This window comes from Archocentrus centrarchus, unplaced genomic scaffold, assembly GCF_007364275.1.
Source record: "Archocentrus centrarchus isolate MPI-CPG fArcCen1 unplaced genomic scaffold, fArcCen1 scaffold_45_ctg1, whole genome shotgun sequence".
NCBI lineage: Eukaryota > Metazoa > Chordata > Actinopteri > Cichliformes > Cichlidae > Archocentrus > Archocentrus centrarchus.
Window position 1 is genome coordinate 2,131,502 of NW_022060271.1, and position 16,360 is coordinate 2,147,861.

The 16,360-nt window shown below is 46.3% G+C and overlaps 1 protein-coding gene across 1 annotated transcript in view; it reads right to left on the minus strand.

The window, feature by feature from the left end:
• Nucleotides 1–1,746: 1,746 nt before the first annotated feature.
• Nucleotides 1,747–16,360, minus strand: part of LOC115777218 (uncharacterized) — a 43,313-nt gene continuing 28,699 nt past the window's right edge. The window contains exons 5-9 of the mRNA XM_030725052.1: nt 7,934–8,017; nt 7,598–7,654; nt 5,297–5,362; nt 2,066–2,110; nt 1,747–1,942 (exon numbers count right to left, since the gene is read on the minus strand). Coding sequence (XP_030580912.1) covers nt 1,935–1,942; nt 2,066–2,110; nt 5,297–5,362; nt 7,598–7,654; nt 7,934–8,017 — 260 coding nt within the window. The 3' untranslated portion in view covers nt 1,747–1,934. The remainder of the gene's footprint in view (nt 1,943–2,065; nt 2,111–5,296; nt 5,363–7,597; nt 7,655–7,933; nt 8,018–16,360) is intronic.

Consider the following 16,360-nt stretch of genomic DNA (forward strand, 5'->3'; position numbering starts at 1 on the left):
GTCGTAAGTCTCCAGCTGTCAAACGCGCTGGATTTCTTTTGTTTTGAACTGTTGACAGTGGCAGCTGGCATACGCTGCCTGTAGGAAGTCGAGAGTGTGTTTCCTTGTTTTGTTGTGGATTTCGGTGGAAAACCCGGAGTGGACTTCTTTTGTTTGGTTTTCTGTTGAAACGAACTGAGAGACATTGGGGAGAATGGGAGTATTTTTGTTTTGGGTTTTGTTCTTGTGAATGAATGACCTGGAGGACTCTGCTGAGCTGTGGGGCATGTGGGAACTGTTGACCTGTGTTACCTGTGTTAAATGATTGTTTGTGTTTTTTTCCTGTATTTAATATACACATTGTGTGCAACAGTACCTTTAAATGTGTTTTGTTTTATTCCGTGCTAGAGGGTGTTAAGACACTGTGCTTTGCATCCTTTGTGAGGGTTAAAGAAAAAAATCTAACATGTCAGGAGAGATACCTGGCTGGCACCCCTAGACAACTGAAAACCGTCACAGCCCCTATGTCCATCGGAGGGGTCAGTGTGGACACCGTTGAGGACTACAAATATCTGGGAGTACACATTGACAACAAACTGGACTGGGCTAAGAACACTGATGCCCTATACAGGAAGGGCCAAGTCGCCTCTATTTTCTGAGACGCCTGAGGTCCTTCAACATCTGCCGGACTATGCTCAGGATCTTCTATGAGTCTGTGGTGGCGAGTGCCATCCTCTATGCTGTTGCATGCTGGGGCAGCAGACTGAGGGCAGGCAGACTGCCAACAGACTCAATAAACTGATCCACAAAGCCAGTGATGTGGTGGGAGTGGAGCTGGATTCGCTTATGGCAGTGTCGGAGAGGAGGATGCTGTCTAAGCTGCAGGCCATTATGAACAATGGCTCCCACCCACTCTACAACACAGTGATGGGACACAGGAGCACATTCAGTGCAAGACTCATCCCACCAAAATGCACCACAGAGCGCCACAGGAGGTCATTTCTACCTGTGGCCATCAGACTCTATAACTCCTCCCTTAATAGGTGACATTGTGGTTCATCAGTGTCATTCACTTATCAGTATTCAATTGTACATAAAATTGTTTAAATTTCCATATACATTGTACATACACTATATACACTGTACAAAAAAGGACTGTGCATATATATATAATGACACCTATTTAAAAATTTTTGCACTCACAATTTTCATATGTGTATAGATTTAGATGTGTATATACTCAAAATATCTCTTTAGTCTTTATACTTTTATGCCTTTAGTGTATGTTATTGTGTTTTAGGTTTACTCGTTTAAATGAAACGGTTGCAGCTGTAACAGTAGTAATTTCCCTTTGGGATCAATAAAGTATTCTGATTGATTGATTGATTGATTGAAACTCTTTATTTTGAAGAACATTTCAATGCATACTGTATCAATGAGAGAGCGGATTCATTTTCTGTTTTTCCAGTTACGGTCTTGGTTTATTACACACCCTAGGACAAGCAGTTTTCTCATGAAATGTGTGAAAAAACATACATGGTGCCACATTGTCATATTGTATGACTTCTGTTGTAAGCCAGTGTTGTTTTATGTGGTGTGCTTGTTTGAAAGACAGGTGGATTCAAACTCCAAATTGTGTGGTTTTCTTTGTAAATTCAAGAGGCATCTTTTGTTTTTGGAAGTGAATTTGGAGATTAATTCATGGGATTATTAATTGACTACCAGTAGTATTTTTAAAATTCAGATTTTATGTTGAGCTATATTTAACACTTTCTTTTGAGTTAATATATTTTGAACCTTTTTCAGTATTTTGCAGTGATGTCAAAGTAGTTAGACACAGTATTAGTAGAGAAGCTGAACACGATGGTCAAATAGAAAAAACTTAACAAAAGCATTTTTTTTATTAAGGAGATAAACACTAAATGAAAGAAGCGAAGGTCTTCCAAGGACTGTCCTCATGTTCCTGTTTGGAAACAAATCATATCAGCTCATCAGGATTTCATCATGGCACATTTGCATGTTCATTTTCTCTGTGCGTTATGACACAAACACATCAAAACAATTCCAGTTTGATTTGCAGAGGTACCTGCTCTCACTGATGAATACACAACATCTGGATCAGGTGGAAGTTCTGCAAGACAACACAGAGCAGTACAAGATGATGATGTTTGTTTCTAACCTTGATTGGGGATCTGCCAACAAGCACTGATCAGCTGACTTTAGAGACCTAGAAGTTACATATGGATGAAGTAGTTCACTGAAGTTGGGAGATACCTGACAATGAAGAGCTATCAAAGTGATGACCAGCATAAACTGAACCCTGAACTTTAAGGGGAGCCACATCTGACCGTTTATAGGCATGTACCAGCATAAGGGAGGGTTCAGGGTCACCTGATCCAGCCCTAACTATAAACTTGATCATAAAGGAAAGTTTATGATCAAGCCCCACATGTTCCTGGATCAAGGACTTCTTAACCAACCGGCCCCAGACTGTGAGACTTGGCCCCCATCTCTCCTCCACCCACACACTGAGCACTGGCTCCCTACAGGGCTGTGTGCTGAGCCCCCTCCTGTACTTCCTCTACACCCATGACTGCAGTCCGGCCCACAATAACAACCTCATCGTCAAATTTGCTGACGACACCACAGTGGTCAGACTCATCTCAAAGGGAGATGAGGCAGCTTACAGAGAGGAGGTCCTGAAGTTGACAGCCTGGAAGAGGAAGAGCTCCTGGTTAACAAACCAGGAAGCAGGTTAGCTCCAGCTCTGGTTTGTTAACCTAAAATGAGGAAAGTGTTCAAGGAGGAGAGCTAACTCCAACTCTGGGTCAGTTACCATGGTAACAGTCTCTGTGACCCTAACCTGGCAGGTTTTATCCAACAACCTCTGAGTGTCTCTCTGACTCCGCCCCTCCTGCTGCACCTGAACCACCTGTCTGACCCTCCCATTCATTTCCTCCTTCATAAAGTGGCTGTCAGAGCATCAGAGGAGCGAATTCATCTGCAGACGTTTATGTTCTATGAGCTCTGAAATCCCAGTTAGACGTTAGTTTGTTATTTTGTAACATGAATCTTTTACAGTCGTTCACTCGTCAACAGGCTGTAAGGACAGAGATGGCGATGATGTCACCCATTTATAATGAGGCAGCTGCAGCTGTCAGACTGTCAGTCAGTTCCTCTGAAACATTTACTGTAGTTACTGTAGCATCACTGTTACATCACACTGATCTGGATGAAGCTGCTGACACAGAACACACTGATCAGTGATCAATGATTGATCATTGGTCGTGTTGGAAAAGCTCACTGATGGAAAAATGTCTGATCCTGGAGATGATGGGAAGTGAAGATGTCTGTAATTCAGTGTCTGTATCTCAACATATTTTCACTGAAAATCAGTGATCATCAGCTCTATGACGGATCTGCAAACCGAGTCTGAGTCCACCTGAATTCTCCATTAAAAGAAGGAATAAAGTGAGGAAGTACTATTCTATCAATAGATTCCATTTTTACTGTATGATTATTTAAAAAATTAAATGGCCATAAACTGCAGCAAAATCAGTTTTTATTAAATAAACTGACCTGAGGTCAGCTCCAGGGTCTGCTGCTGTCTCAGTCTCTAACTCACAGGTCGGTCAGTAAACTCAGTCTGAGCTGTTTCTCCACAGTTTTATCTTCTGTTACGTTCCCCCTAAAAAGTCTAGCCTTGCTTGCAGAGCACCACTTACTAAAGAGTTTTCTCTTCTCTCTGGCAAAGTCTCTGTAGGTTTGACCAGAGGTTTTCTGAAGCCTTCTAAAATGCTGCCTATAAGCTTCAGGCACACATTCATAGATCGTCAGGATGGCACTTTTTAGCTTTGCATAAACTAAACTGTCTTCAGCAGACAGGGCAGAGCAAGCTTCCTGGGCCTTGCCTGTCAATCTACACAACAGCATGATAGGCCAAACTTCCTGAGGCCAATGCAATGCAGTTGCTATGCGTTCGAATGTAATGAAAAAACTCTCAACACTTGACTCACAAAAGTTGGAACAAGGTGAATATTACTACTCACAAAGGTAGTCACGGATGGCTGTACACCATCAGAAACAGGACCAGAACCTACCTGCTCCAGCTTACACAACTTGACCGCTGCCTCAGCCTCCATTTTCATTTGTTCCAGCTCCTTTGTGAACTGAAACTCCCTTTTGGTCCACCCAAGCAAATGGAAAGGCGTGCCAGCCACTCTAACTTTATTTAAACAATTAGACACAGTCCAACAAACACAAACTAAAGCAAACTTGAGATTTAGGATGCAGTTTTCTTGACACACCTAATTAAAGCACCACTACACAAATCCTCACTCACAGGCCAGCAACAATTAAACAGCTTAAAGCTAAAGCAAGAAACTTAAGACAACCCACAGTGATATATATGGCAAAACCCCATAACACAACACAGACTTACCCAGTTACTAAACACACCAAACTTTGCCTGCTTGTCTTCTGGAGGTTACTGGGCTCAAGGCGACTTGAAAGGCAAGAGCTTCAGCGGCCGTAGCCCTAAATTGCCTACCCCCAACAGAGAACTAATCCACACCCAGGATTACTCCGAAAATAAGAAAAGTAAAATAACAAAAGTGTGTCCGACGGAAGAACTTAAAAAGCTCAGCTGGACACTCACCTAACTTAACTGGGAAGTTGTATTGTCTGCAGTTAACACTACATCAAACACTCCACCATCTAATTATAATCAAAAAGTCAAATAAGGCTAATGTCAAACCTTCTGTCAGATCCCGGACAAGCCCCCACTTGTTACGTTCCCCATAAAAGTCTAGGGGGTTCGGGGGAAGTAACAAACAGTGACCGGGTTGACAAAAGGAGACATGACCAAAATTGGTAAATAAAAGATATTTATTAAGATTACAACAAAAAGTCACCTCCTGCAGCTCTCCTGGGGGGGCACTGAGGTGTTCCTAAACCAGTTGAAAGATAATCTAACCAGCGTGTTCTGGGTTTGCTCAGGGCCTCTTCTCAATGAGCCCAAACATCTTATCTAAGAGGTGTTCAGGAGCCTGGTAACTAAAGGTTTGCTGTGCTCAACATTATCTTATTATAAACACATTAATTTCAGCTACCGTCTTTCACAACAATGCCTCAGAGTCCATCATTTAATCCTTTTTTACTTGGACTTAGCCTGTTACTGAGTAGGTTTGATTTGCTGTGATAACCAAACTAACAGCAAATCAACAGAGGACAGAAGTGAAGTGTTAGAGGCCTGGGGTCTCATTTACTGTACAAGAACAATCAGCCTGAAAGTGTGTGTACATGTGATTGTTGTTACCATTTTCCATACGAGCAGGTCTCTGAGCCCTGATGACAATCTGACCATAGGTGATGTCAGCAGGACCTGACAGAGACAAAACAAATTATAAATAATGTGCTGTTATAATTGTTTTTGTTAGAAAACAATTGGCTAGTGCTTCAGGGGTGGGGCCGGCTGCTGGCTCTGGGGCCATTCATTCGTTCACAGGTCAGAGGGTCAGTTGATGTTGATGAGCGTGACTCGTGCATTTGTCTTTGTCTTTATGTGTGTACGTGGATCTGTGCATGTGTGGCTGGTCCTGAGTCAAGGGCTTGCTGTGCCTCGGCCCCTGTGGGATAAGCTTGCTCTCCACTGGTTACTGCATGTCAGGGATTCCGGGTGCCTGGGTAGGAACTTGGTGGTTCTGGGGCACATGGCTGGGTGTTTTGGCATGGCTGTTGGCCCGCTCAGCTGGGGGTTGTAGTTTGGATTGGCTCGGGCCTCTTCAGCATGTGGAGGGGGTTTTACTGGTTGCCGGGGGGTTCTCAGCTGCCTAGAGCCCTGGGACCCCCGCCTTTGACTCATGCTGGGATGGCTGGCCTATTGCGGGGTCGGCTGCCTGTTGTCTCTGGTTCTCTTTCCCTTTGGCCATGGGAACTCCAGCTGGGCCCTCCTTGTTCAGGGTGGGGGCATGCATTTATCTTTGGGATGTGTGGTCTCGGGTCTTCAGAGCTTTTCTTTTATGTTTCAAGGGCCTCAGATAAATATTGATGGATATCCTGGTCATGCAGCCACAATAACCTGGTGCAGCCACAATATCCTGGTCCTGAACACAGAGAAAACAGTGGAGATGACAGTGGACTTCAGGAAGAGCCCTCCAGCCCTGCCAGCACTCACCATCCTGGACAGAACTGTGATGTCAGTGGGCACAACAATTACCAGGGACCTGAAGTGGGACAGCAACATCAGCTCCATCATCAAGAGAGCCCAGCAGAGGATGTACTTCCTGCGTCAGCTGAGGAAGTTCAACCTACCCCAGAAGCTGATGGTGCGGTTCTACACAACCATCATAGAGTCTGTCATCATCACATCCATCACAGTGTGGGGCAGCTCAGCTTCCAAGCATGACCTCCACAGACTGCAGTGCATCCTCAGGTCTGCAGAGAGGACAATTGGGGTTAAGTTGCCTTCACTGCGGGACCTGCACGCCTCTAGAACCAGGAGGCGTGCAGAGAAGATCTTCACTGACCCGTCTCACCCCGGACACCATCTGTTTCAGCTCCTCCCCTCAGGTCGGCGTTTCAGCCAGATGAGGATCAGGACATCCAGGCTACAAAGTAGTTTCTTCCCACAAGCCATCACTCTCATGAACAGTTAATTATCACACAAACAATATTTCAGTTTTTAAACTGCACCTTTTCAGACACTCTTATATAGTATCAAGTCAACTCCACCCTCTGGAACTGCTGCTCAAACTAGTGTTGTTCCAGAATGTTCCAGAATCTTACATCTCCTGCCTGTCTTTCTCTCCCTCAGCCCAACCGGTCCGCGGCAGATGACCCCCCCTCCTTGAGCCTGGTTCTGATGGAGGTTTCTTCCTGTTAAAAGGGAGTTTTTCCTTTCCACTGTCACCAAGTGCTGCTCATAGGGGGTCGTTTTGACTGTTGGGTTTTCTCTGTATTATTGTAGGGTCTTTACCCACAATACAAAGCACCTTGAGGCGACAGTTTGTTGTGATTAGGCGCTATATAAATAAAATTGAATTGAATTGAATTGAATTGAATATTATCCCACCGGACCTAACGGTTACCTCACTGGACCCTTCTGTGCCACTAGACACCTTTAACTGCTGTTGCACTCAGCATTTTAACTTTAGACCCCTACTTCCCACAATATAAGGTTTATAGGTATGACCTTGTGTGTGCGCATGTGTGTGTGTGTGCGTGCATGTGGGCCTGAGTGAGTGAGGTAGTAATTGCAGATTATAGTTTATTTATTTTATTTCTTATTTATCTTATCTTATGTGAAAGTCTGATAACGTGCACTGTGAGCTCCTGTAACCAAAATCACATTCCCAGTATGCGTAGCGTTCCTTGGCCAATAAAGTTTGATTCTGATTCTGATGTAGCTGAAACAGGTGGGAAACTGAAACACCATATGTGCAGTCAGCTACAGGCTGAGATACCTGACACCTGGTATTCTTAATACATCATTAATCCCTTTTTTCATTAAGTGTGTGTGTGTGTGTGTGTGTGTGTGTGTGTGTGTGTGTGTGTGTGTGTGTGTGTGTGTGTGTGTGTGTGTGTGTGTGTGTGTGTGTGTGTGTGTGTGTGTGTGTACCTGCAGTGTGTGTCCTCACACCAGAGTAGACTGTATCTGTATCTGCAGGATGTTTTTCTGGAAGATAATCAGAGAACAAACACAAACATGTTTTCTGTGTTGAGAACACTGCAGTAACTCTGCAAACTGACTCCAAACTCTTTAGTTTTTATATTTTTATACTTTACGTGTATTTTATTTTGTTTTGCTTTTATTCATTTAAATGAAATGGTTGCAGCTGTAACAAAAGAAATTTCAATAAATCAAGTATTTCTGATCTGATCTGTTCTGACTTTCTACACTTTATCCACAAATGGCAGGTGAGTCCCTGCCTGTGGACACCTGAGGTTCACGTACTCAGCTTAGCTCTCCTTTTGTCCTTCTGTGTGATGTTGACATCAGCATAGGTCACATCCAGAGGAGGAGGTGAAGTTCTGGTTCCTGTGGAGGAGAGAAAAATCACAAACTGGAAACCAAACTACCTCCCATGTGCAGTGCTGATGTATTGCATGCACTAACTCCCCCCAAAACCCCATCCCCATAGAGACAGTGCCTGCTCCCAGACCACAAACCAAAGACCAACAAAAAACTACTTATGCAACCTGTTAACTGGCCGCTCCCAAATCACCAAAAACGCCTGAAAAAGGATAATCAAATTAAATCAGCTGCTGTTCCTGATCTCTTTGGAGTACATGCAAAAGCTTGGTCTCTTTGTGAAGAAGACAAGCTATATTTTTCATTTTTGTAGTCAAAAATGCTGTAACTGTAATGAGTATGTAGATATTAAGTTTTGAACACAGAAAAATTAGACAATTTTTGCCTCGCCTGGATTTTTCCTGTCTGTTTTTATGTAACTACACACTGAGTGTAGAAGGTATGGATTGGAAAATATAATGAAGCTGTAGAATGAAGTCTTTTTACCATGTATTTCAAATTTTTATCAATATAGCACAAAAACCTACTGTTTTGTAAAGGCTTTTGTGTGTTGATGTCCAGGTGTGGTCTCACATGTGCCATTTGGAGACTCCAAGTGCCACATGTGAGCAGCCTTTGTTATCCAAACTTCGAATGGCTGTAACTCCTCAATGCTTCAACATACAGTCATCAATGAGGCTCTAATCAAAGATACTACCCTGAGGAATCCTCTGATATACAGAAAATTACTGATAGTACAAATTAATTATAATTATAGACATTATTCAAGATGGCGGCGCGCACAGACGCAGCGGCTCACGGCTCTTCCTTTCGGTGCTCTTTTTTGTACTTTTTGTATTTCACATTTGTTAGTTTTGGTGCATTTGTCTCCGCAAACAACTGCTACACACGCCAGGATCTTGTGGACATTGGCTACCGGCACAAGATATCAGTATTGAGTGATTTTCTTATCTCAAAGACCTCATAGTCCCATATCACCCCAACAGAGCACTTCTCTCTCAGACTGCTGGCTTACTTGTGGTTCCTAGGATACTTAAGAGTAGAATGGGAGGCAGAGCCTTCAGCTTTCAGGCCCCTCTTCTGTGGAACCAGCTTCCAGCTTGGATTCAGGAGACAGACACCCTCTCTATTTTTAAGATTAGGCTTAAAACTTTCCTTTATGATAAAGCTTATAGTTAGGGCTGGATCAGGTGACCCTGAACCATCCCTTAGTTATGCTGCTATAGGCCTAGGCTGCTGGGGGGTTCACATAATGCACTGTTTCTCATTCACCTTATTTACTTTGTTTATACTCCACTCTGCATTTAATCATTAATTGATATTAATCTCTGGCTCTCTTCCACAGCATGTCTTTCTCTCCCCTCAGCCCAACCGGTCGCGGCAGATGACCCCCCCCTCCCTGAGCCTGGTTCTGCTGGAGGTTTCTTCCTGTTAAAAGGGAGTTTTTCCTTTCCACTGTCGCCAAGTGCTGCTCATAGGGGGTCGTTTTGACTGTTGGGTTTTCTCTGTATTATTGTAGGGTCTTTACCCACAATACAAAGCGCCTTGAGGCGACAGTTTGTTGTGATTTGGCGCTATATAAATAAAATTGAATTCAATTGAATTTTCACTACACTTATAACATCCCAGACAACATAGCGAGACCGCCGGGGGCTCCGTGGATTGTTATCGGGTCTGGAAGGCGCCGCCGACGGCGGAGGGAGAGGAAGCAGAAGCGGGGCTGCAGGTCCGGCTTTATGCTGAAGCTGAAATGCCAACCACACAGGCCTCCTCTGCCGAGCCTGTATCTCTCCAACGCCAGGCCCATGGTAAATAAAACGGAGAACCTAGAGTTAGAGCTGGCTGGTAATCGCTATGTTCGTGACTGCTGTGTAATGATTATCACCGAGACCTGGTTAAACCCGCAGATTCCCGATGCTAGCGTGCAGCTAGCAGGCCGCACTCTGCTACGCGGAGATCGGACCAAGGCCTCCGGTAAGAGCAGGGGAGGGGGTCTCTGTATTTACGTGCATGAGGACTGGTGTAACAACGGAACAATCATAGACAAACATTGTTCCCCAGACCTCGAGTACATGTCTGTAAGATGTCGGCCTTTTTTTCTACCCAGAGAGCTAACAGTAGTGATCGTCACAGCTGTGTATATAGCTCCTGATGCTAACGTTAGCATGGCGCTCTCTCTCCTGCTGAACGCCATTAATGAACAGCAGCGGGTCCACCCCGACGGTGTTCTTATTATCGCGGGAGACTTTAACAAGGCCAACTTAAAGACTGTACTCCCGAAATTCCACCAACATGTCAAATGTTCTACAAGAGGGGAGAACACTCTTGACCATGTTTACTCCAACATTAAGCACGCTTACAGAGCCAAACCCCTCCCCCACCTCGGCCAGTCCGACCATCTTTCCCTGCTGCTCACCCCAGCATACACCCCCCTCAGACGGAGAGCCAGGCCTACTGTAAAAACCATTACAACCTGGCCTGAAAATGCACTCTCCGACCTACAGGACTGCTTTGCATACACAGACTGGGACTTATTCGAACACGAGGACCTAGAAACATTCACAGGGACGGTACTGGACTACATTAAGTTCTGTATCGGAAATGTGACTGTTAGCAAAAACATCCGGGTTTTCCCTAACCAGAAACCCTGGATGAACAGCCAGGTCCGTTCACTCCTCAAAACCCGTGATGCTGCCTTCAGGTCAGGCGACAGAGCTCTGTACAGTGCTGCTCGAGCTGACCTGAAAAGAGGAGATAAAAAAGCCAAAACGGACTACAGGAGGAGAATAGAGTCCCATCTGTCCAGCAATAACACACGGGAGGTGTGGCAGGGCATTCAGAACATCACAAACTTCAGAGGCTGTGATGTGACTGCAGGAGACCTGAGTGTGTCACTAGCAGAGGAACTTAACTGTTTCTTTGCTCACTTTGAGATGCCTCAGGACCACCCATCTGCTCCAGTCCTGCCCCCCCCACCAGGCTGCACCCCACTCACTGTCCAGGAGCATGAGGTACGGCGCGTGCTCCTGGCAGTGAACCCCAGGAAGGCTACCGGACCAGACGGAGTACCTGGCAAGGTGATCAGAGCGTGTGCCCACCAGCTCACCCTGATTCTCACCAGGATTTTCAACCGCTCCCTGGCCCAAGCAGTCATCCCCCCCTGCCTAAAAACAGCCACAATCATCCCCGTACCCAAAAGGTCATCTGTCACCAGCCTAAATGATTACTGCCCTGTGGCCCTCACACCGGTAATCATGAAGTGCTTTGAGAGGCTGGTTCTCCAGCACATCAAAGACCATCTGCCCCCCACTTTCGACACCCATCAGTTTGCATATCGTGCAAACAGATCCACAGAGGACGCCATCGCTGTAGCTCTCCACTCTGTGTTGAGCCACTTGGAGCAGCAGCAGAGCTACGCTCGCATGCTCTTGTGGATTACAGCTCAGCGTTCAACACAATCATCCCGGACATTCTCACCACCAAACTGCACACCCTGGGCCTCCCCCCGCCCACATGTTCCTGGATCAAGGACTTCTTAACCAACCGGCCCCAGACTATGAGACTTGGCCCCCATCTCTCCTCCACCCGCACACTGAGCACTGGCTCCCCACAGGGCTGTGTGCTGAGCCCCCTCCTGTACTGCCTCTACACCCATGACTGCAGTCCGGCCCACAGTAACAACCTCATCGTCAAATTTGCTGACGACACCACAGTGGTCGGACTCATCTCAAAGGGAGATGAGGCAGCTTACAGAGAGGAGGTCTTGAAGTTGACAGCCTGGTGTTCAGAGAACAACCTGGTACTGAACACCATGAAAACCAAAGAGATCATCATCGACTTCAGGAAGCACAGGACTGACCCAGCTCCCCTCTACATCAACGGCGAGCGTGTGGAGAGGGTCCACACCTTCAGGTTTCTTGGTGTCCTCATCTCTGCTGATCTCTCTTGGTCAGATAACATCACAGCTGTTATCAAGAAGGCTCAGCAGCGACTTCACTTCCTGAGGGTCCTCAGGAAGAACAACTTGGACTCAAACCTGCTGCTGACCTTCTACCGCTCATCCATTGAGAGCCTGCTGACCTACTGTATCACAGTATGGTACGGCAGCTGCACTGAGGCAGACAGGGTCAGGCTTCAGAGGGTAGTCAAGACAGCACAAAGAATCGTTGGCTGCCCTCTCCCCTCCCTGATGGACATCTACACCTCCCGCTGCATCAGCAGAGCCAGAAACATCATCAAGGACAGCTCACACTCTGGCTTTGACCTGTTTGACCTGCTGCCCTCTGGCAGGCGCTACAGGTGCATCAAAGCCAGAACAAACAGACTCAAGAACAGTTTCTTCGCCAGAGCAATCACCACCCTGAACTCACACACTCACCCACTGTAACTGTGCAACACCCACATCTCTGTGCAATATTAGATTATTCATACTGAACAATATCTATCACTCCTATATTGTGTAATATCCAGTATTCATTCACTAGTGCAATATTCATTCACCAAGTGCAATATTCATCATCTTCATTATTATATGTATGCCTTTATTTACTTTTCTTACAATGTACAGATGCACCAATGTATGTATATATTTTTATACATTCTATTTTTTGTATATTTTATACATTGTTTATTTTCTGTATATTTCTTGATTATACTAGACTATAATATTTTTATTTTAGAGAATTTGATTTTCTATTGCATGGCACTGAACAGGAGTGGCCCTCCTATCTCATTGTACATCCTGTATAATGACAATAAAAGGCATTCTATTCTATTCTGTTCTATTCTATTCTATTCTATAAATCAGAGGTTGCCCTAATTTGTAAAAGAAGGAAAATATTAGGCCTTCATTCACAACCCCCCCCCCCCCCCCCCCCCCCGAGTCTATTTTCAGTGATTCCTTCACACACAAAATAAATAAATTGTATATTGATCAAAACTTACAGTAAATGTAAACACTACATATACACATAAAATAAAAAAAAAACACAATCCTCCCAATAGTCCTTCTCTGATACACAACTTACAACCCCCCCACCCCCACAGACAAAACTTCCACAAAGTATAAAGCTTTTTGTAAAACTTTAGACACTTACTGCTCAAACAACGCTCTGAGCCATGACCTCCTCATCCTGCTGTAATAAACATAATAAAGACCCCCGTAAAAGCCTCATCGAGACCAACAACCTTCCCTGCCCCCAACACTGCTCTTGCAAATTTACATATTTAAAGCACACACACAATATAAGTGGCCTAACAACAGCATACGGTGATATTTTCTGTGTAATAGTGCATGTCAAGCTCACCATTACATACATATTTACATCTAAACGGCATATAATACGAGGACGAGCTGAGAAAAAGTTACACTAACTATAATCGCCTTCTGTGAGTAACAGCTGTTCGTTTGCGGGATTCCACGGCCATAAAACCGGTCAAATCAGCGATGAAGTCCTCTAATAAATAATAATCCACTCTCATGAGTCATTTTGTCACTTCGTTGAATAAATATAGTTTGTTTTTGATGCATTTTATTGGCTATCCATCTGTGGTTTTGGATTTTGGGTCAGACTCGACCAATCAGAAAGATTGGACAACATTTGGGGCATGTCCAGAAAAGTCACATGACGCTGTCTGGTTATTATTGGCTCTGGAAAACCCATTACATAATATGATTGGCCAAATGAGGTGTCAATCCAATCCTGACGGTCTAGTCTGTCATATAAAAGCATCGTAAGAGCAGACTGCAGCGTTACGGTGACGCTCTGAGGCTTCAAAGTCGGAGAGCGCTACAAACGTCCCGCGGGCGGGACACTGCCAGTTGACAGGTTAAAAATGATCTATTATGAGATTCAATTGGCTTCTCTCAAAATGTAAAGGAGACCACCCACCACTTTAATCATACTCTGGATCTTGTCCTGACATATGGCATAGAAACTGAAGACTTAACAGTATTCCCTGAAAGCCCCCTCCTGTCTGATCATTTCTTAGTAACATTTACATTTACTTTAATGGATTACACAGCAGTGGGGAATAAGTTTTATTACAGTAGAAGTCTTTCTGAAAGTGCTGTAACTAAGTTTAAGGATCTAATTCCTTCATTATTATGCTCTTCAGTGCCAACACAGTGCAGAGCATCTTCAGGATTCTATTTTTAAGATTAAGCTTAAAACTTTCCTTTATGATCAAGCTTATAGTTATGGCTGGATCAGGTGACCCTGAACCCTCCCTTAGTTATGCTGCTATAGGTCTTGGCTGCTGGGGGGTTCCCATAATGCACTGTGTTGGATATTTTTATCATCTGATATTGGTATTTAACTATATCATTTATTAGTACCTATATAAATCTGAATTCATGGTCACATTATATATTATTTGTCACCTATATTGTCACTCACACACTGGAACACTGCATGCTTTAGGTGAGTGGAAAGGACTGAGGCATGCTCAGCCAGGGCCTTGGGTTTTTTCCACTAGTAGAACTGCACTCATTCATATTTAGAGGCTCACCTTTGTACACAGTGCACTTTTGACACAGTATTGCCATAGTGAAGGTCTAAAAGCGGGGAGTGTGTGTCCTGAAAAGGGGGGTTGAAGTTCCACCTGAGCTACTGTAATAATGTAAGGGAGTATTGAGATAAGACCGCCCTAAAGTGTTTCTAGTAATGTGAAAATATGGATAGTAGTGCTCTGGTGGGAGGTGTTTTCTGTCATGGCGTGTGTGTGTGGCAGGCAGAATTGGACCCCAGGATGCAGACTCAAACAAACAGGATTTATTGGAAAAATACAAAACAAACCTATACTGGGAAGGAACTAAACAAAAACCTGAGGAGGAGCAGGGAGACACACAGCGAGGGAACACTGAAGACGACGCGACAGAGAACAAAACAAAACTGAGGGCTTAAGTACACACTGGGTAATCAGGGCAAGAGGAAACAGCAGGGAACAACAGGTGAAGCAAATGAAACTAACAACATGGGAAGCAAAACTAAACACAAAGCACAGGGAACATACGACTGTCAAAATAATACAGGAAGTGACTAACCAAGGCGCACGCAGACTACATACGGGGGACTGGCACACAGACACGGGGCAGAGACACAGACTAGTCACAACACTAGGAATAAACTCAACATGAAAACACAGGAGGTCAGGGACAAGACATCATGACAAGACCATGGAGCAGGGGAGACAGGGACGAGGGGAACAAACGTATCAAAACAACTGAAAAACAACAAAACTCAGGGAAGACAGAACTAAACACAAAATGCTGGGCAGACGGCCCAGGACCATGACAGCACCCCCCCCTCAAAGGCCGGCACCCGACGGCCAAAACAGGAAACAAAACCAGACCAGGGAGGGAGGCGGGAGACCAGGACGGAGGGACCGGAACAAAAACAAAACCAGGCAGGGAGCAACAAAGGCAGGGAGCAAAACATCAAAATCACAAGGTTAGAACAAAAACAGCAGGGGCACAAGGCCGGGACAAAGTCCAAAAACAGGGACAAAACACAGGGATGAGAAAAAAAACAACTGGATGAAACAAAAAGCGACGGCACAAGGCCGGAGAGCTCCAATGTCCAAAACAGGGGGTCAAAACAAGAAACAGTTCAGGAGCAATGACAAAAACAGAAACAAAAGAGCAACGGCCAGGGGGAACAAACAGTCCATAGTTCAGGGGGCCGTCCAGGCCAAGGGGCCAAAAAGCAGAGTCCAAACCTCTCAGGCGGGCGACCGCGGCTCCAGCGGCGGCGACGAGGAGTCGTGGCAGGGGGCCGACCGCGGCACCAGCGGCGGCGGCGAGGGAGTCGAGGCAGGGGGCCGACCGCGGCACCAGCGGCGGCGGCGAGGAGTCGAGGCAGGGGGCCGACCGCGGCACCAGCGGCGGCGGCGAGGAGTCGAGGCAGGGGGCCGACCGCGGCACCAGCGGCGGCGGCGAGGAGTCGAGGCAGGGGGCCGACCGCGGCACCAGCGGCGGCGGCGAGGAGTCGAGGCAGGGGGCCGACCGCGGCACCAGCGGCGGCGGCGAGGAGTCGAGGCAGGGGGCCGACCGCGGCACCAGCGGCGGCGGCGAGGAGTCGAGGCAGGGGGCCGACCGCGGCTCCAGCGGCGGCGGCGAGGAGTCGAGGCAGGGGGCCGACCGCGGCTCCAGCGGCGGCGGCGAGGAGTCGAGGCAGGGGGCCGACCGCGGCTCCAGCGGCGGCGGCGAGGAGACGGGACTGGGGGCCGACCGCGGCTCCAGCGGCGGCGGCGAGGAGACGAGACTGGGGGCCGACCGCGGCTCCGGCGGCGGCGCGGAGACGAGACTGGGGGCCGACCGCGGCTCCAGCGGCGGCGGCGAGGAGCCGA